The 21,666-nt window shown below is 38.6% G+C and overlaps 1 protein-coding gene across 1 annotated transcript; it reads left to right on the plus strand.

Moving 5' to 3' along the window:
* Nucleotides 1-233: 233 nt before the first annotated feature.
* On the plus strand, nt 234-21,600 carry RAB4A (RAB4A, member RAS oncogene family). The gene is made up of 8 exons (XM_048486311.1): nt 234-469; nt 5,594-5,674; nt 6,943-7,057; nt 7,432-7,494; nt 9,409-9,563; nt 10,125-10,220; nt 15,411-15,553; nt 18,410-21,600. Exons 1-7 carry the CDS (start codon nt 439-441, stop codon nt 15,524-15,526), a joined length of 657 nt encoding a protein of 218 aa, XP_048342268.1. The 5' UTR covers nt 234-438; the 3' UTR covers nt 15,527-15,553; nt 18,410-21,600.
* Nucleotides 21,601-21,666: the final 66 nt, after the last annotated feature.

Consider the following 21,666-nt stretch of genomic DNA (forward strand, 5'->3'; position numbering starts at 1 on the left):
CCATTTAGTAAGCGTTCATTCTGCGCTAACGTATTCCTTTTTACACGGACAAAGCAAACCCCAAACCCCAGCGACCATTCCCAGCTGAACGCATTTCCCCACCCTAGAAGTCCGCGCAGAGAACCCAGATTTCAAAGGCGCCGCACACGTGCGCTTTGTTTTGGTGAGAAAGAGGACCGTTAGGGCGCACGCGCGTTCGTGTGAACCTGAAGGCCGCTCCCTGAAGGGCTGGACGAGGTGGGAGGAGCTACGTGCGCAGGCGCGCTCTTCTGCCGTGGGGTGGTTGTGGTGCCGTTCCCCCCCCTCCCCCCGACCCTGCAGCCCCATTTTCTGCGCTTGGGGCGGGAAGTCATCGGAGGGACTGACCCATCTTTGAAGTGCCGTTTTTCTGCGGGGAGGCGACGAAAAAGGGACGGCCGCCTTCGCGTCGCTCCCAAAATGTCGCAGACAGCCATGTCCGAGACCTACGGTAGGAAGGGGCTGACCCGGGGCGGGACTCGGCATTGGGTCGGGGCGGAAGGGGTCGCTTGCAGCTGTGGCGATTCCTTGACCCCGTCCTGGTCGCCCAGTGGAAGATGCGCCTGTGCTCATTGTCGGGCATGTAATGGGATGTGGTGGAAACCGTCTCTCAGTACGGTGGAGAAACCCACCAAGAACCGAGCCATTCTACCTGCCCCTGTTCCCATCATCCATGTAGGGGCTTCCCAAGCCCGGAAGGGGCTCGCATGGATTTCCTACCCCCCTCACAACCTCCTTTTCTTTTTCCTCCAGCCTTTGCTGTAGCCACTTCAGGCATGACAAAGCAGGCAGGGATGCTTATACTGGTCCTTCTCAGGATGGGGGTGGTGTTTGGGGCATGCCACTGGATTCTGTTTAAAAGGGATTGACTATTGAGTATCTGTTAATAATTTATTTGATTTTCTTGATGATGAAGATAGCACTTCCACGGCTGTGTCTTGTTAATCATTGAAACAGCCCTGTAAGGTAGGTTAGCACATAAGTAGTATGCTGGTGGATGAAACTAAGAGGTATCCTTTTTAGCATAAGAGTGAGCCAACTAGCAGAATAAAGAGCTCAAGGTCTCCTTTCATGACATTCGGAGAGGTTTACTGCTTCTGGATGAAAACTTACCATCACTGCATCCACAGGCAGTAATCTACTTAATTACTTGTTGAGTAAAGCACTACATCCTTTAGTTTGGCCTATAAACTTCATTGGGTGGCCACAAGTTGTGGTGTCATGGGAGATGAGAATCACTTTATAAACATCTGTTTGTTCCTCATTAATCTTACTTTCTGGAAAATGGAAAGCCCCAAATGCTTACTGCTGTTTGTGGAAAAGGTGGTCCGTAATTATCTTGGGTTGCCTTTTCTGCACTTTTTTGCACTCTGAAGTATCTTCAGAACTATACACAATATTGCAAATGTGCAAGTTAGCATTGTTATCTTCATCTCGTGCTTGAGAGATTGCAGCCTGGACAGTACATAGAGCCTTCAGGTTTTAGCTTAAGAAAGTGAAAATCATTGAAAGAATTTTCTCATCTTAGACTGCATACCAAGGCATCTTTAGAAGCATCAAGTAGTTTTTTCAAACAAGTGAGATTTCTTGGCACATCGATGTGAATCGAAGCCCTGTTGCTGTATAGCAAATCTAGATCAAAGCACTGCATGAGGGGAAGGGGTGAGTTTGTTGGTTTGGGGAAAGGGTTCTATTGATAATGTTCACTACCTGAAGTATCCCTGTCTCCAGTCTGTATCTGTTATGGATTACCATATTCATCACAGTTATCCATGCTTCCTTTACACAAAGCACGATTACCTCACCATTGGTAGTGATGCTTTACATACATAGTGTGATGAACTATATCATTTCATCTGTAATCAGTGTAACATGATTTCTTAGCATAAGGTACACAGCCTAGAAAAATGGAGAGCACTGGACCAAGGCTACATAAGACCAAATAAACAATAGTTGTATCTATATTAAAAGTATTTTCAAACTTCAGAGAAACTCTGTGTTTAGATATTATTTATGGTTTGCTGTCTACCGACAGATCTTGTTCTACATTAATTGTCTGCGGGATTTTATTGTACTTTTAAGGTTATTTACAGTGTAATCCTATGTTACAAATATTACAGTCTAAGACCATTAATCAATGGACTTGGACTAGAGTAACGGCAGAGGATTGCCTTGTTAATTGTGTTTTTTTTCCTGTAATCCTTTTTGAAGTATTCCAGGTGTTGAATATATTGGTAGTATCCTTGGAGCGAAAGCATTAGGAAATAATGCAGCAGGGGATATAAAAGTACTGTTTGTTTTCTCTTCTTGTTGAGTTCCTGGCACGTACATAACTCAAAATTGCATTTATGTCAGTTGCCAAGCTTAATTTTGTCATTGTTTCAATCTTAGATTCATGTAGAATGAGAGCTTGGACAGTAACTGTATTGCATATCTATGTTGACTGGACTCCTACTTCAGTTGGAAGATGTTCTAATAGTGGTGACAATTTGTGGGGTTTCTCTTGGCTGCATCTTTGTCTTTAACCTTTTCTAATAACAAGCTTGTCTAGTGTGAGAAGCCAGACAGCTCAACAGCATCTTTGAAGCTCAAAGCTTCTTTGTCAGCACATAGGAAAGAGAAAATAAGCTCTGCAATGAAGTGCCTTTTCAAGCTTTGTGTAATCCAGGGGTTTTCCCCCTCTGAGGCAGAAACAGAAAGCAAAGCTGAAGCATTTAAAGAACTGGAGAAATGAATTGCACTTTCTTCACTGTGCAGGAAGTAAATTTTAGAATTATTGTTCCTACAGTAATTTGTTCAAAAATTAGTTTTAGACTAACTTAGTCTACGCCACTGCAGAATGTTTGCCCAGGGACTTTAACACACATGCACTATCAGTCACTTAGCAGATAATGACATCACTAATGATATAGTTTCAGATTTATATCCACATACACACACACTGAGCTTAAAGTGGAGATAGGAATAAATGAATAGTTTTCTCAGTGGAGGGACATGAGAAGTGGACTCCCACAAAGACTGGTATTGGCACCTGTGCTATGTAACATATTCATAAATGCTTTGGAATTGGAAGTGAACAGTACAGTGGTCATATTTGCATATGATACCCAATTATTCAGGGTAGTGAAAACCAAAGTAGATTGTAAAGAACAACAGAAGGTCCTATCAAAATTGTGTGAGTGGAGCAACATGGCAAATGAAGTCCAGTGTTGGTGAGTATAAGGTAGTACACACTGGAACAAAAAAAATTCTAACTTTAAATGCATGCTAATGTGTTCTGAAGTGGCTGAGACCAAATTCAAAAGAGATCTTCCTCCAGCCATACTGAGGACGATGGTAGATTAACATCTGTACATCAGAAATTCCACTACAGGTTCCAAATATTCTGTATTGCACAATAGGATGAAAGATGATGGTAAAAGTTGGGCAAGGACATTTGAAAGAGTGATTTTTGAAAAAAATTAAAAGGCACTGGTACTAAAACATTATCCCAAGCTATGGAGGGAGTGCAGGACAAAAAAACTTTTAATAAATAAGTGAAAATAGCTATGTTTGTGTAACCTCTAACTGTGGGTTCTGTGGGGCAGTACTTGGAATGAGTTGCAACAACAATTTTTAAACAACAAAATGGTTTACTTTTCTTTACAATTAACACTTTTAAAACATCAACATTTAACGTTACAATTCAAGGTCCTGTTCAGGTTGCATTTCAAGTCCTTCTATTTACAGTCTACTGATATTGCCAAGTCCAAATTCTTCTTTGCAAGCTTTGGCTTGGCTCCCCTAGAAGACTCCTAAGGGCTTGATAGAACAGGACCTGCAACATTACGATGAAGGTCTCAGGAGAACTCTGCACCCATTACAACCACACAAAGGAAACCCCTGAAACAACAAACTCCAACCTTTCCAACATATCAAAAAAAAACAAACAACTACCTTCCCAGTAGTTCCCAACAATATTGCAATTACCTTAACAAGGTGTTAAGGGCTTATAGAAATCAAGGTCCGAGTCTGGTACCCTTGTCTTCTGCAAAGAGCTCTTTCAGCCTTTCTGCTGCTCTGAGTCTCCACCCCCTTACTGGGTCAACCCATTCTGGGCATGGGGGTTACATTTGCAAAATCAGACTGTTTTCTAGATCCCAGAACTTATGGGTGTATTGGTTATGCAGAAATGGAGCACAGTTAGATATATTACTGGATCACAGTGAATGTTTCAAATTTCATATTCATCTGTATACAGAAGTAGTTGTTGTTCTTAGCCTTTATTGCAAACAAATATTATATATTTGCCTACTTGTGAATATAATGCACGATTCCCCAAAGTTTTATAGCTCTGTGGGCACCTTTGGAATTCTGACACAGCATGGTAGGCACAATGACAAAATGGGTGACACAAAATGGTTGCCTCAGGAGTTAGAACCAGCCACAAAATAGCATCTACTGCATCTTATTTCCTGTCACACAGTGAAGATCGTTGTGCTCTGGTGGTAGCTGCTGCCAAATCAACATTTTAAAAATTCTTCCCAGCCAGTCAAATCTCCAGCGGCTAATCAGAAGCTTTCCTTGGCAAAAGCCATACCTAGCACTGTCTACTTTCTAAAAACACTTGGCAGACATCAAGAAACCCTTTTCATCATCTTCAGACTCCACGTAGGGACCCCTGATATAATGTAATAAACTATTAGTGACAGTTAAGGATAAATAACATGTAGACTAGCAAGTCTGACAGTTTTACTCAAATTGTAAACATTCTGTAGAAATTGAGGTTATTAGGTTCTGAGGTCCTCAGACTTATTCCCAATCCTGCACTGCCCATTTTAAGGGTATTTGGAGAACTGTAAATTCCAACTGCTTGTTCACAAACACAACAGCAGTATGTTATGCTTCTTAAGATCCAACAATGAAAGTGTAAACTTTGCAAATTAACTAACACATTTAATAGGTGTTTGGGCCACAATCCAGCCAAAGTTAAGCCTCAGTGAATTCCATATTATATATCTTTGTGAACTTCTTTATCCTGCCTCTCAGTCAGTGGCCCCCAGGGCATATAATAAAAAGCTAAAACAATAATCTGTTAAAGAAAATAAAAGCACGGTATCAGTAAAATTCTAGCTGATATACAATTAACATATCAACCAATAAATAGCAAACCAAAAGAAATCATGCCAATCCTAGTTGGAAGCACTGTCTTCCCCTCGATCAAAAGTTTGTGTCATGTGGAAAGCTCCATACAGTTCAAAACTGTTAGCAAATTGACTTCAGTTTGATTCAGTTAAAGACAAACTTAACCATTCTAATAATTTGTTAATTCTTGTTTTTCCATCAATAATTGACCTATGAGGAGAAAATATGCTATCTAAGATCTTCAGTGCTGTGTCTTGTGTTGGAATTCAGTTGCTTTGTGGCATCCATCATGGAATGCAGATAACCATGCTTATATCCTTTGTTTTTTTCCACAGTGAACCATTAAACATTAGCCACACAATTTGACTGTTCTCTTTGTTCTTGTGGCAGAGATAAACAGCAATAATATCTTAATGTCAAATGTTCATCTGGGTTATCTTATCATTTTCAGATTTCCTATTTAAATTTTTGGTAATTGGAAATGCTGGAACTGGCAAATCCTGTTTGCTTCATCAATTTATCGAGAAGAAGTGTAAGTATAATGTAGGGGCTGCCACTCAGCAGTTAGAATTCCTGGTCCATATTGTTCTTTTTCAAAAACTGCCTTGCAGTATTTTTCTGACCTTGATCATCTGTTTCTTCTTCAAGGGAGGTGCTGTCAGTAACTAGAGAGTCTAAGTATAGTGCACCTCAAACAATTTTCTGTGTATGTCTGGGAGTTTGTCTGTAGAGATGCCATTAATAATTGTGCTGTACAGCCATGGATAGAATGATATGTTATGATCCTATAATTGCTATAAGAAGGATGGCCAAAATTAATCCTCATAGTGACACACAAATGAAGTGTGTGGACAGATCAGGTACAATTTAGGTGTCAAGGATATTGGATAGTAGTTAACACACTTGAAATCCAAAGTTTTTTTCACAAGATCAAACGAGTGAGCTTTGAACAAGACAGAATTTCCTTGGCAATATATTTAGCATACAGTGAAACCTCAGTTTTCGTCGGTAATCCGCCCAAAAACAATCGGCAAAATCCGAAACTGACGAAAACAGAGGCAATTATTTCCATATGAATAAATGTAAACCCAATTAATTTGTTTTAGACACTCCAAAATACATATCAAAAACACATTTATAGAGAATATATGTAGTGCTTAATACTTAGCAGTAAGAAATTAATATAAAATGAATATAAAAGACTAATGTAAAGAATAAACATGTAAAGAACATGTTTTATGTTACGTGCATTTTGAAACTAAAAACACAAAATATTACACGAAAATATTGCACCGAAAAACGCAAAATATTAGAAAACATTACACCAAATACTGTATCACTTACATGTAATTGTAGTATTAGCACTCGCAATCAATAAAAATGCATAAAAATACTGGAAAGCAATGGAATTGTTTCTTTTCTGAATTCAGGAGAATTTGCTAATGATGGAAGGAAATATATTGAGAGAAGCAGGGATAGGATGATGAGAAATAGAGCCATGGGCATGGAGTAGCATACATGACAATCAGGCTCTCCCATGACTTATAATCAGACATTCCTGGATCTTCCCAAACTTTTAAATTCCATTCCTTTATGTTTTGAGTAAATTCTTTTGATGTTATGTACTTAGCATAAGTTTGATAAAGTTTCTTCAGACAGATAATATATACGCTTCTGCTGTAGTGGGGTCAACAAAGTATGGATAGAGAAAATTGAAAATGTCACTCTGCCACCTCATATCATAATGTTGTTTAGTCCTTAATTGTAGTTAAAGGTTAACTGGAGCTTTTTCTGTTGCAGTCAAAGATGACTCAAATCATACAATAGGAGTGGAGTTTGGTTCGAAGATAATAAATGTAGGAGGTAAATATGTAAAATTACAGATATGGGATACAGCTGGACAAGAACGATTCAGGTATATTTTCATATACTTTGGTACAGAAATTTTATAGCATAAGAGAATTTGACTTAAATGAAGTAAATATAACCAGTTGGTTAGATATTTTTAATAATTATATTAGTTCATGAGATTCCCTGGTGTTGTAACCATGTCAGAAGTATGAGACCTGGTCCAGTAAAAACTAAATGTTTAAGTTGTGCTAATTTTATGTAGACATACTTAGACATTTTCCTGTGGCAATGGGACTTAATATTGCTTAGTTTCAACTGCATAGTGCCCATGCTGTCCTGTTAAATAGCCATTGACTTCTGTGTTATTTTCAGTGTAGCCTTTCTACTGCCAATCTTAATCAAATGCGTAAACATAATGGTGCCAATTTTCTTTTACAGGTCCGTAACACGAAGCTATTACAGAGGTGCTGCAGGTGCCTTACTTGTTTATGACATCACAAGGTAAAAAGTTAATATTGTTAAAGACTTAAGTAGAAATAAATTGTGGAATTTGATCAGTATGTAACAGGTTTTCTGTACATAAAAACAGTTGTCAGGGTAATTATTTAGCTTTTATTATACTTGTACAACTCCAAGATAATCCGAAACCTGAAGTGTTTTCAAAACCCATTATTTTTGATGTTTTAGAAGTGCCAGTGTCCCTTTTCAGTGGAAAGAACTCTGGCTCATAGTGCACTATCCCATACATGTAAAGTATGTGCTGGACCTTGGCACTTCTGCATTTTTTCTTAGCGGGAATATTGGGATATCAAGGACTACAAGAACAGCCACTGACTTGGATATTCGTGAATGCAATTTTTAATCCTGTGTCTGTATAAATGGAAGGTGTTTGCAGCAGTGGATCTTATCCTGTTTCCTTTCCATAGCAGCCATCCGAGTCTCCAGAAGGCTTTAAGGGGTTTGCAGGACCTCCCCCCCCCCACCCATGCCCAAAGAAACACTGGGCAAGGGGACATTTTGAGGAGAGAAAAAAAGGTTTACTGTGCACAGTTAGGTATTTCATATACTCAATGAGAGACACACCAACCATACAAAATACTTCATCTTTTATACTTTCCAAGAATACATACTTCATAATTCATAATCATACCTGCATATACATAACCCTTATAATAATTTTCCCATACGTGCTTTTTTCCTTCACATTAAAATCAAACTGCTAGTCTGATTCTCCTTGTCACACAAAGATTGCATGTCCCTTTCTCTCTACCCTGCCCATATGAAAGGGGTAGCAATAAACTGAAGTCTGTCTTTCTGGTTTTCCTACCAGATAACCAATTTACTTTCACAGGATGAAAGATTTCTCATACCATTAATTCACTTTAAAAGGTTAAAATGATTTTGATTTTGACAAATATACTATGTGATTCTAGTAGAATAGAATTATAGTAGAATACAAGTAGGTATAAATCTCTCATCATTTCAGTGTTCATTAAAATATAGAAAAACACATTTTAAATTAACTAATCAAGTTCTTTTCTATTCTAACATTCTATTCTAATTCCCGCGGCGAGCAGGGAGGACTCGGCTGGCGGGCCTAATGCTTGTGCTCCGGGTGGCTGCTGCCCAAGGATCGGGAAAGGCAGAGGAGGCAGAGATTCTAGAGAGGCGCAGCATGGTGCGGGCGGGACTTGCTGGAGACTAGAGCAAGCCAGCCCCTGCTCGAGCGGTGGGGCGGAGGCAGAGAGATGGGATGGAGGCACTGGAGCAGCGCGGGGCAGAGCGGCGGGTACACACAGACCTAAAACCTCAGTATTCAGGTTAAATTGCCGTGTTGGCACTTTGCAATAAATAAGTGGGTTTTGGGTTGCAATTTGGGTACTCAATCTTGAAAAGGTTCTCTAACGCTGCCATATCCCAACGTACATTGCATATGAATCATATAAATAGACAGCATAGTTGTTATTACATATACAACTGATTAGTATATCTATAAGGGTTAGCAGAACCGTTAAAAAAATAAAGTTGGTAAGCACAACAGTCCCAGTGGCAGCAGAAGATATAATAGCACTGTCATAGTATGTGTTCTGAAACAAGTCACTTCTGCTTTTACTCAGTTAACTCCATATACATCCCCTCCAGCCATACTTGAGCCTTTAGTAATCTTCAGACAATGATGGGAGCAACATTTCCAGTTGCCTAATTCTTTGCTGCTTGCCAGGCTTTGCAACTTGACTTATGTGAGCCTAATCTCTACTTTTTTGTCATATACAGGTTCCTGCCATAAGCAGGATAAGATAGCTCATTAAAAAAGTTTTATAGAGTTTTTGTGTTAATCAAAGTAACCAGTTTAAATTATTGTGGGTTAGGAGAATATAGTTGTTCATAGCTAATTATGTGACCTTTGTCATTCAGCCGAGAAACCTACAATGCGCTTACTAACTGGTTGACAGATGCAAGAATGTTAGCAAGTCAGAATATCGTAATAATACTGTGTGGGAACAAAAAAGATCTCGATGGAGATCGGGAAGTTACTTTCCTAGAAGCATCTAGATTTGCCCAAGAGAATGGTAAGTTTTTTTTTACTTCTCAGTTTTAGCCTTGCCAATAGAAATTTTGTGTGTGTGTAAATTGCCTTCAAGTCACAGATGACTTATGGCAGTTCCAGCAAGCAGCTTTCAAGTGAGGTGGTTTCTAAGTTCCTTCCTCTGCAGAGACTTCCTTGGTGTCTCCTTTTCAAGTAGCGACCCTGCTTAGTTTCCAAGATCTGTTGACGCTTCTTTTCTTAATAGTTAGTTTATTGTACTAAAGTACAATTCAAATTTAGCTGCCTAAGTATATCATGGAAAAGAACTGTGTTTTCAGGCTACCTTTCTATATATATTGATGACCTATACTGAAAAAGAACATATGTTCAGCACTGTTCCCACTATAGTAGACTTTTTGCAGTGAAAAATATTCTACAGATTAATAAGTATCTATGTAATATAGCAGCATTCTTTTATCAGTCACAGCTAAAGCTCAGAAGGGTTTATTGTATGAAAGTGTTTAGCTTCCAAGTAGAACTGCATCATGTACCTTTTGACTATTCTACATTGCCAGGTTTTTTCCTCTTTTTTTCTCTTTTGCAGAGATGATGTTCTTGGAAACAAGTGCATTGACAGGAGAGAACGTTGAAGAGGCCTTTGTACAGTGTGCAAGAAAAATACTTAATAAAATTGAGTCAGGTAAATAATCATCATCTGAATTTTAAGTATTGTCAGTTATAGTATTAGATCTAAGGTTTGTGGAATAACACATTGCTATCAAGGTGTTATTACTGAATCTGCAGTTTTAGAAAGTCAAGTGAAAGCTGCACTCCAAGCAGTTGGGAGGAAAAAAATCACTAGGACTAGATGGGATATCAGTAGAGCTGTTTAAATTGACAGAGTCCCATCAAAGTTTTAACAAGTACATGCCAACAAATATGAAAAACAAAACAATATCCCACCAACTAGAAATGCTCAATTTACATTCCTATTCCTAAGAAAGGAGACATCAAAGACTGCAGCAACTATTAATTTTCTAGTCAAGTAAAGAGATTCTCAAAATATTACAACACGACTGTCACCATTTATAGGACAAGAAATGCCACATGTTCAAGCTAGATGCAGAAAAGGAAGGTAGCAGAGATCCTTTTGCAAATGCTTACTGGAGCATATGGGAGATTTTAGAAGGAACTTGACTTGTGTTTCCCAGATTATAGCAAAGCTTTTGACTGTGTGGATCAGGATCTCCCAACGTTTTTGAGCTTCAGGCATTTTTGGAATTCTGACATGGCATGGTGGGCACAACAACAGAATGGCTGCCACAAAATGGCTGCTGCAGGAAGTGGAGCCTGTCATAAGATAGTTACTACAGCTTAGCTTCTGTAACACAGTATAGATCTGTGTGCTGTAATGACAGCTGCTACCAAAGCACAGCCAATCAGAAGCCTTGCTGGGGTAAATCCCTACCTAATCCCCACCTACTTCCTAAAAATACTTGGGAGTGTTCAAAAAAGTGTCACTCATGGGCACCACTTTGAGGACCTCAGTATAGATCATGAAAAGCAATGTTTGGTTTTAAAAGAAATGAGTATCACAGTATCTGGTCATTTTAGTGTGCAGCCTATACTCTTGGACAAGAAACTACTTTTAGGACAGAACATGAAGAAAAAGGATGGTTTCCATTTGGCAAAGGATTTCTTTTGTATAATCTGTCTCACCAAAACAAAAAAAAAAGTGATTTCATCTGCCAGTCTTTGTTTTAGAGTTCTCTGTTTGGGTCCTAGTGGCTGCCTACCTAACAGAACTAGGTAAGCACTAAAACCCAAACAGAGCGAATGAAGTTACAGATTTGTTTGAGAAAGATTATAGTAAAATAGCACCTGATTCTTACCTAAGCTGCTTTCTACATTCTGCCTTCCTTTATTTTCTCTTGACTCAAGGCCTCTTCTGCGCTGTGAAGCCTTGGACAAGGAGCCATAAAAAATGAGCTCTTCATTATAAAAAGCTGGAGACAGTGAGACAATGTCAGATAGAATTAGCTGTTGGCAAAATCTAATTCTTTCTAAATCATTGTTGATGACAGATATGTGTAACATCTAAGATCACCAACTCCATGTGACTGATGCAACATCTTAAGTTGTATGGCAAAGCCAGAAGTCATGAGTTCTACATGGCTGAATTTCTGACCATTAATTTCCATCAACCATGTATTCCATTCAGCTGTGCAGCCTCTTGCTAGAAAGGAAGAAAGACTGGGCCTGTGAAGATGGCTCAGTGGTAACTGTACCATTAGCAACAAGCCATTGGACTGCATGTCTCTTTCCCCCTTCTCCCCCCCCCCCCCATTGCTGTCAATCACAGTGCTAACTAGAGCGCCTACTTAGGGCGTGAATATGTGGTTTGTACTTAATTTCAGATCCTGGGTGTCAAATCTTTCCTGATAGTACTATTTTAATCCCCCTGTTCTCCACCTAGACCTTGGAATTCAGTCCCCCTTTAAGATTAGCTATGACCAAGTCTGGGTTGGACTCTTGCAAACAGCAAAAATGTACCTATAAAAGTCTTAGACTGTATTTCAGTATAAAATAAAAGATTAAGTTCAACACTCAGGCCAGATTTTTTTCTTGGTCAAAGGGATCTTGCAGGCTTTGAAGTGGATTGAGGCTCTTCTCACATTCAACAAGATGTATGCTCAAGTTTTATGATTTGACCAAATGCTCGGTATAATCTTTGATCTGTTTGGATTGATTCATGTGAGGATGTCTATCGCTTGACACACACATCTTTTAAGCTAAAATTCATGGCTTTAGTCATGATTTTAGTACTAACAAGTGCATATTTCTATCAACTACATCTGCACGTATGTACGCTTGATTTATAAATCATTCACGTATAAGTAGAATACATTACAAATATAATTGGCAGTATAAGTGGCAATACAAAAGAAACATAGTGACAAAAACGCAAGACAACATGAATATGAATATGATCCTTTAGCACAGCTAGAATAAAAGAGTGCATACATCATTCTGCTACTGAAGCTGTGTGACTGCTCTTTCTGAACTTCAGTATGCAGTTAGCATATCAGCTAAGACATTATTTTTACCCTTGATAATTTCAAATTGGAAGTCCTGTAAATTTAGAACCCAATGCAACTCTCTGGCTTTGTTCTCTTTCATCTTGGTCATGCAGAGTGATCTATCTGAATGTCAAATTTGCATCCTAAGTACTGATGTAATTTGTTTGATCCTCATACAGTTGATAAACATTCCTTTTTCACTGTGGAATATCTTTGTTTCTTGGGGACTAGTTTGCTACTGAAGTGAACAATCTGTACAACTTATTATCTTTCCCCCGCTGCAGTAACACACAATCAATTCCTGTTTGGCTCACTTCAGCTTGAACAATAATGTTTTTGTGTAATCTGGTGCCCTGAGGATAGGAGCCGAGACTAATGCCTTCTTTAGGGAATCAAAAGCTGCCTGACACTTAGAAGTTCATTCTACATTCTCTGGCAGTTTCTTCTGGCACAAGTCAGTTAATGGAGAAGCGAATTTGTGAAGTATTTTTATATATTTTCTACAAAATTCTAGTGCTTCTAGAACAAACTAGATTCTTTCTTTGTGGTAGGAACTGGCCATTCCTTAATGCTAAGCATGTGGCTTCCAAGGGCTGAAGTCCCATTCCCCCTGCCTACTCTGTGTCCTGGATAGGTGACTTCAATGTTTCCAGACTGGCACTTTCTGACTTTCAGTGCCTTTCTTGTGTCCTGAACCTTTCCAAGCACAATTTTTAAATGCTTTAAGTTGCCGTGCCAGCTTTCTGACATTATAGTAATATTATCTTGATAAGCACAGGTAAATGAAAGATCATTTACTATTCTGTCCATGAGCCTCTGAAAAGTTGTGCTAGCACCATTCAGTTCAAAAGACATTGTATAGAATTGGAAGTGACCCCATGGGCATATGGAAGTGGTTCTCTCTGATGCTTCCTCTGTCAGTTCAATCTGCTGTGAACAAGTGAACAAGTTCAAGTAAGAGAAAAGCAGAAAACGCATTGATTTAATGGGGGCAGCAGAGTCAATGTTAAAATGATGCTTAATTATGTTGATTTCAGTTGGGGCATTTTTAAACAGTGCATGAAACTGTTTCATCACCTCCACGAAATCTGTTGCTTACTGCTCAATTTTGGTGAGAATTATATGTTCTTCAACCTGTTCTGCTCTGAGATTACCTGTGACCAATCATTCATAACCCCTTCCTGTTCTGCTTCCATAGTTAATGGGAACATAACCCCTACCCTGTCTATACACAATTTTAATCTGTTTTCATGTGGGACATAGGATTTTTTATTAGGTTGCACATTTTTCACAGAATTTTCTTTTGGATAGTTTTTTTCTCAATTTCCTCAGGACCTTTCCATTTATGATCCAGTTTTGTTACATGTTCCATCTCGAGTACCAGGGCTTTGTCTCCTTTGACAAATTCTCTGTGTCTTGCTTTGGGATCTTAATGCTTCTTTTGAGTGTCCTAGGCGACTTGAAAATTAATGCATGCAATTCTGCAACCTTTTCTGGAGTACTTTGCAAATTATAGCTTTGAAGTGAACAGCCCATCAGCATCTGATATTAAACATTGGGGCTGCTCGTATTGGCGTTCTGTGTCTATTATTGCCCACAGCAGTAATTGAACTCAATGATCTTGCCATGGAAATTCTAGGAGCGTAATCCATCGTCAGAAGAATGTATTTTCCCCCCACTTTTAGAAGGGTTCAGTGGACCCAGGATATCTGAACGACTCTTTGAGATGTCTCTGTTAAGGCTGATTCATGTGAGAATGTCTGTCTGTTGGCACTGGTTAAAATGAGCAGCCCCATCCACAAGCCAGGCGCCCGGTCGCAGCCCCCAAAGAAGCTTCCCAGCAGTGGGGGGGAGCCATAAAGTCTCCCCGCCGCTGAGGAGCCACAATAGGCTACGCTAGACTTAAGCCAGCCAAAAGGCTGGCTGAAGTCCAAATTGTGGCCCGTGGTGCAATGCCAGCAAAGGCTGGGAGGGAGCTGACTAATGACAGCTCCTGCCTGGCCCTCCTGCACAGAGGTACAGGGATACTGTGGCTACATACAGTGTCACCACTCCGCTGGGGTAAGTGCCACAGAGAGGCCCGAATCCACCGGTATGGCTGCCCCACCACTCCCAAGGGCAGATTCACCCCGCCCCCTTTAGATGGGGCTCTAATTGTGCTTAATTTGGCATTAATTCATGTTTACCCACCTTTGTTCTATGATAGGGAAGCACACAATTCCATAGTCTACTCTCTGTTGATTGACTGTGGTTAAGCAATTGGTAGCATTCTAACTGAACTAGCCAATAATAGCTTCCCAAAGCCAACTGAGCAAATTGAAGTGGTAAATAAACAAACTCTTAAGGTTAGTACTGTTCATGTAAAATGGAACACAGGTTTCTGTGTTTGGTCGTTTCAATTTACCATGTGTTCTAATGCTTACAAAAAGTCATAATAGAAAAATGTTATGACTTTTTTGAGTCTAATACTTGAAAAATGCTACTTTCAGTTGAAAGAATTGGTGATAGGTCTTTTTTCAAAATCATGTATGTATTTTATCTCATCTGTGCTGATTTGCTTTGGTAAAATTCTAAAACAGGTTGAATACAATCAAAGTTATAACACAGAATAGTTAAGAGAAGGTGGTTTATATTTTAACTACTTTTCATAAGAAATTATGCATATTAATGGCTTTATCTAATGTTCAGGAACAGATCAGTTGTAATGTCAAATCCATTACAGTTAAATCTGGGACAATCTGAAATGTAAACTAAACCATGTTGCAGAAAATGATTCAGATAATAACAAATAATTGTTTTGTTTTATTCAGGTGAACTAGATCCAGAAAGGATGGGCTCAGGTATTCAGTACGGGGATGCTGCTTTGAGGCAACTGAGATCTCCAAGAAGAGCACAAGCACAAAGTGTTCAAGAATGTGGCTGTTAGACTGACAGACTAACTACCAAGACAAAGGTGGGTTAGTAGTTTTGGATGCCTGTGTGTGTACTATTCCTAAGTTGTTGGCATTTTTAAAAAAGTTTTTTGGTACTAAATTGTATGGAATAGTTAAATGGGCTGCATGTAAGCAGTTACAAATTTACTTTTCAAGTAGAATAGACCTATAATACTTTTTTTGAAAGCAAAATGTTGTTTATTCATTCTCTGTAAAGGGCAGAATTTTCTGAAGATTTTGTAGTTAATATTCATCTTGTAATCTTATAGTAGACCTCTGAATGACCAATATTGTCAGTGAATTCTCAAACTGAACACGGTAAATGCCTTCTAATTTGCATGACACAGATTTTTAAAATATAATAATAGGAGGAATCCATCAAATAGATATGTGAGCTTATATTAGGAACACGAGCCTATCAATGCAAAGGATTCAAAATGCAGGAATTTATCCACTTGAGAGTTGATAGTCTCTGCCAGTTCCCTCTTCTTGCTGTATTCCTCTATGCCATGTCACTTATCATTCCCTAGGGTGCCTAATCCCCAGGAATGATTTTTCAGTGGCCTAGGAAACTGTGGAGGGAAGAGAAGGTGGCAAGGATCCTTTCCATAAATTAGTTGCACTTGCTGTACAATTCGATTCACCTGTTTTATATGTGGCACTCTATATGACTGGATTTTATACAAATAAATTTTAAAAAGAAGTCTGTGTGGCAGAATGAAGGGGGGAGGGGTTGCTTCCCTTCTGACTAGAAAGGCTGCTGTGAGTGGCTATGTGGGTGGGGGTCATACAGGCCAATGGGAAGTGGAGTGTGTGCCTGAGCACCTCCTTGCCTTCTCTCAAACAATATGTAAGGTATTGATTAAATGTATTGGGTAATTTTTCCCCACCCTGTTTTCTTGTGCAGATGGAAAAAATCTTTTCTTGTTCAAAATTGTTTTAAATCTTTGTTTCTTCATCCCATTCTGTTTATACCCAGTTGCTGATTTATGAAATAATAACTGGAAAGGCTTTGAGTAGGGATAATAGCCACTGCTGGTAAACAGTTAGGGAAACTTGTCACGTGGAACATCCGTTACTGCTGCACCATATTAACAGGCTTAGTAGCAAAAATCAAATGGACAGCAGTATTAGTGGTAAAAGTTGTATGGTGCTTTATGATTGGAGGTGAGCAATCAGATACTAGAATGCATTGACACTCCAGTGATTCCAAATGCGAGTAGGTGGGCATCCTTTGTATCTAGTAAACTACCGTTTTTAATGTTTATGGCTCCAGACTGCAGTGTTATTCCTCTGGGTCCCTCACCTCCCAGGAACAACATTCTATGGAGATAAATGGGTTTGGGGTGGCAGGAGGAAGGAGGAAGGAAAATTCCAATTTGGTGATGAAAAATTTCATCTAGATGAAGCCCAGTGTTACTTTGCAGTTCTTCTCTATTGCTTGAAGAGCTTATTAACTGTTTTCTGATTTGCTTCATACATAACTAATTATTATAAATGATTTGCAAAACCTCATGTGGTTTAAATAAAATAATGGAAATGTCTTAAAAGTGAAGCAGAAAATAGTTTCTTACAGCAGTTATAATACTTTAAGCCAGGGGTCTTCAAACTATGGCCCTCCAGATGTTCATAGACTACAATTCCCATGAGCCCTACCACTTGGCCATGCTAGCAGGGGCTGATGGGAATTGTAGTCCATGAACATCTGGAGGGCCACAGTTTGAAGACCCCTGCTTTAAGCAGTCTGTGTGGTTATTGATAAATGTATGCCTTCAATTATCACAGGAACTTTCTTCTCCTCAGATCACATATCTCTTTTGCATGTATTTTCCAGTGAACAGTTATGCATGCTGTGATTGGATCCAAACGACCTGTGATGTGCTATATACAAGGTTGCCTTTGAGGAGTCTTTAAAGCTTCAGTTGGCTTAAAATAAAGCAGAAAAAGTACTGGGTGGCACAGACTATAGGGAACATATTTTGCTAGTATTCAAATAACTACATTGGCTGACAGTAATTTCTGAGTGTAATTGAAAGTTCTGGTTGATCCCGTAGCCAGACTGATATAGGGTTCCAAAGTACCTTAAGGACGGCTCTGATATGAACCCCCTGAGGCCCTGCATAATCCAAAGTAAGGTGGGTGGTAGCTGGAGATAGTTGTGGCAACTCACCTTTCCAACTTACCACTTCAGCTGTGTACTCAGCACCAATGTTGAGTTTTAGATGTCAAGTGAAGACGATTTTATTTTACCAGTATTTCTGAACAGCTGATAGAAATCTTTTATTCTGACTTTTATTGTTCTGCATCCTAAATAATAAGTCAACTACTGTTTGCCTCTGGCACAGGAGTTGTTCTATTCTATTCATGGAAGTCTACTTGTGCTATAAAGAAAATACTATCATTACTGGAAAAACTTAGAATCCAAGTCAGTCTTTCTTATTGCTACTTCTATAGTGTGGAATAAATACCATAATCAGTATAGGGGTAGGGGTTGGGGATTAATTTTATTCTGTTTCATTCTGCTGTTTTAATTTTGTTAGAGCTTAATAGTGTGGCTTTATTTTTTGTTACAATTTGCTTCTTTACTTTTTGAAATTTAGTACAAGATATAAAATGCTTAAATTGGCCACAGTTGCCAGCCTTGCCTCTCTTATAGATACACTTGTAAGACAGGAGTCTTGGTGCAACATTTGATTGAGAGCGTTTTATTGCTTACCTCTGAATACATTTTAATTCCCTTATTTTTGGTACCTAGTTAGCATGGCTTGGAATTGATGTTTCAGACTGCATTAAAATTGCAAAAAAGGAATTCAGAGTATGTATTGCATGCTTTTGTGAACAATTGTTTAACTGTTCTTCTCTGATGTTTTTCCCAGCTTTTGTTGCAAGTTGACAAAACTGCCATGGCTTCAAAGAGCTGCAATTTTAGAACTTCTTTTTGATTTAGTAAAAAGGACTGCTTAATTGTATTTAAAACTAATACTGTGGAATGGCATACAGAAGTGCGCACATGGCACAGCAAGAGACATTAAGACTCAAATACATGTATGTAAATGTTTTATGCTGCATATTTTTGTTTACTTCTAGTTGAAACATTGCTGTATCCTGTACACATAAGTCAACATTAAGTATCCAAAGCATGAAATACTGTCATCATAATATTGCACTAACAGATTTTTTTTTAAATCATAAAACCTAAAATGTATTTTGTGTATTAGACTTTATCATGTTCATTTTCATTGTATAATAGCTACTATTTATGAGTTGTTGAAAGTTACTGGCATTGACTGTCAGTGTTTTATTTGCCACATCCTTCAAGGCGTTTACATGATTTTGGGTGGGGGGTGGTTAGGTCATAAGTTTACTAATCTGCCATATTGGGGAAAAAAACTTTTTTTTACTGAACTATAGTTGTCCAGTTTTCTGATAATTATTAAACTTATTTCAATCACTTTGTCACATGTAGGCTATACATTTGTGAACTCTGAGCTTTTTTTCTGTCTAAACTGGCCTCTTGGAAGGGTCTTGTTTGTGTCTTTTTTATATCCTAGAGCATAAGGAAAATTATATGTTTTGGGTGTTATTGGAGTGCAGTGTTTGAGGTTGTGAATTGCCATTTTTATTTTTTTTAATTAAAGCAATTTCTGTAAGTAACACTGTTCAGGTTATACTCTATAAAATAATATATGTTGTAACTGGAAGAGGGTCTAATCACACAATATTTACAACAAGCAGTTAGCATCTGTAATCAAGAAATGTAACTGGTAGCAATTAAAATTTACAATATTGCAGATGAACTTCTGCGATTGTGCACAAAAATTACTTTTTTATACAGATCTTTACAATATGATATACATGATATGAAAAGAAAATGCTTTTGTGGTATGCAGCGATAAGGGAAATTGTTTGTCATCTGGAAATCATACACAGCTTCTCCTGGAAGCCTTGATGTATCCTGTGGTTATAAATGTTTGTATTTTTGTGTGTGTGGAATACTTGACCTGTTGGAAATCTTTCCAGTAGTTTTAAAGTACTGGAAGAACATCTGCGTGTGTTTGACCCACAGCTAATCCTGAAACAATGAGACTGTGTAGGGTATTTTCAAGAGATCTGAAATGTCAGCATGACTTTGAGTTGTGAAAGAAAAACCTGTATATTTTGTATCATTCACTGTGTATCTAAATGTTGATACTTTTTGACTGAGTCATGAGTGGAGAGAGTGCAAAGTTTGACATTAATGTAGGTAAGAACTCTGTCTTTAGCCTGGGCCGTCTTCCAGTGTAGGGGAAGAGTCTGAAAGGTTGCTGCATGGGGATGTGAATCAGGTTAGAACAGTATCAGAAAGTAGTGGTTAACATTTTCTCTGTGTGCCATTTTCAGGTCAAAAGCGTACAAATCCAGCTGCTTTCCCATTCAGAGGAGAGAAGTAGCTGGCAGATAATTTGTTATGGAAACATACAGGGAAAGGGTTCAGTCTTTTTCCTGGTGCTGTTCTGTAAGAGATCCCCCATTTGAGTTAAAAAGAGGGAGGAGAGAGCAGACAGAGTACACACTGTCAGGTCTGCTCAACTTTCTTCAGTTTGTTCCCTGCCATGCCAGTTTAAAATCATGGCATTTGGACAAGCTTTGCCACTTGGAAGGGGGTTTTTTTCCTTGTGAATAGTTAGATCCTAACGATTCCAGAGGGGATACTAATTGACACACAGACACTGAAGTAGGTTTTGAGGTAAACCTTCATGCAAGCAGCCTGATTTTTTTTTAAAGTCAGTGCCTAAGAAGAGAACGTATAGATTTAAAGGAAATCCTTTAGCACACTACAGTTCATTGTGTTTGAAAGATTTAATTTGAAGTCCCATAACCCTCAGTTTAAAATTAAGCAATGAAACCCAAGTGGCTAGTATGTGTTATTTGTGTATATTTGGTTCATAGCATGGATATATGGGGTCCATAGCATGGTTGTCTTACCTAATGATTCAGAGGTGTTTTCAGAGAATATTCTTTTATTAACCTTTTGTGTATATATGTTTCCAAACTAGTGTCAAAAACAATTCCAAAGAAACTTAGGTAAGTGTCTTCCCAGGCACTACCTTTTCTGGTACCTATCAGTTCCCTTTTCAACTAGTTTACTGCCAGTTTGGCCTCTTGCACTGAGTAGACTAATGGAAAAGGGATGAATCATTCCACAATTAAAAGTATATAATTTTTAGATATTTACTCTGATCTTTCTACTCTTCGTCCCAGAATAGTTAACTTTCTCATATTTTATTACAGTAATACTATAAAAGAATACTTCTGTTGAACAAATACTATGGTTGTCTACAATGCTAGGAATTGAAACAGCAATACAAGAGACTGTCTTCCCTGTGGTAGGGCAAAGTGTGGAGGCTACAGGGTAAATGCAGCATTGATGAGCTCTGCTCACACTGCACCACAGAAATTAAATCTCCTTCCCTGTTTCTGATTTCACCCCAACATAAGGGGAGAAACGGTTTGTTCTACTTAAAATAGGTCTGCCACTTAATGTGGTGAAAAAGGATAGTGAGTGTTAACACCTTCCTGTACCCTCCAGTTCTCTCAGCTTGTTTTTCCCTGCTCAGCCCCCCCCCCCCCCCACACCTTGGAGCCAGCTGGGAGTGATGTTCTCCCTCACTTAAGATTGCAAAGAAACACACTGGACTGGATACCCTGAGTTTTCTTTGAAGAATTTAGTTTAACTTTTGAGAGTCCAAGAAGTGCAAGGTTGAGTTGCAATTGAACACATAGTTTACATGCACTGTGGTGGTGTTTTCAATGTGACTTTAAGTGTGGTGTGTTGCCCCTGTATTGGCTTTGTTCCTCAAGTAAAGACTCTCTAGGAGCTTAAGGAGCATTATTACAGTTGAGCCTTAAGACAGTGTGTACTTGCTCTTGACACTTAAGTGCATCTAAAAATAAAAGTGCATTTACATAGTATTAGTGTGCATTGAAAGGCTTAAAATGCATGAGTTTAGTCCTGGAAAGAATTTACTATATGCTTAATGTCATCTGAGTTGTTACTAAAAAGTAAATAAAATGAAGTTTTATTTAACTGCAGGTTTCTTTTCAACAATCCAGCAGATTGGGGGAGGGTTTGGGAATGAAATTGATTGAATTA

This window comes from Sphaerodactylus townsendi, linkage group LG01 (genome assembly GCF_021028975.2).
Source record: "Sphaerodactylus townsendi isolate TG3544 linkage group LG01, MPM_Stown_v2.3, whole genome shotgun sequence".
Taxonomy (NCBI): domain Eukaryota; kingdom Metazoa; phylum Chordata; class Lepidosauria; order Squamata; family Sphaerodactylidae; genus Sphaerodactylus; species Sphaerodactylus townsendi.

What these genes read in the sequence shown, in the direction of transcription:
- RAB4A (XM_048486311.1), top strand. Translation starts at nt 439, where the DNA reads ATGTCGCAGACAGCCATGTCCGAGACCTACG. An exon ending in AGCCATGTCCGAGACCTACG is followed by an intron (nt 470 to 5,593) that starts GTAGGAAGGGGC and finishes TATCATTTTCAG; the next exon opens with ATTTCCTATTTAAATTTTTG. An exon ending in ACTTAATAAAATTGAGTCAG is followed by an intron (nt 10,221 to 15,410) that starts GTAAATAATCAT and finishes TGTTTTATTCAG; the next exon opens with GTGAACTAGATCCAGAAAGG.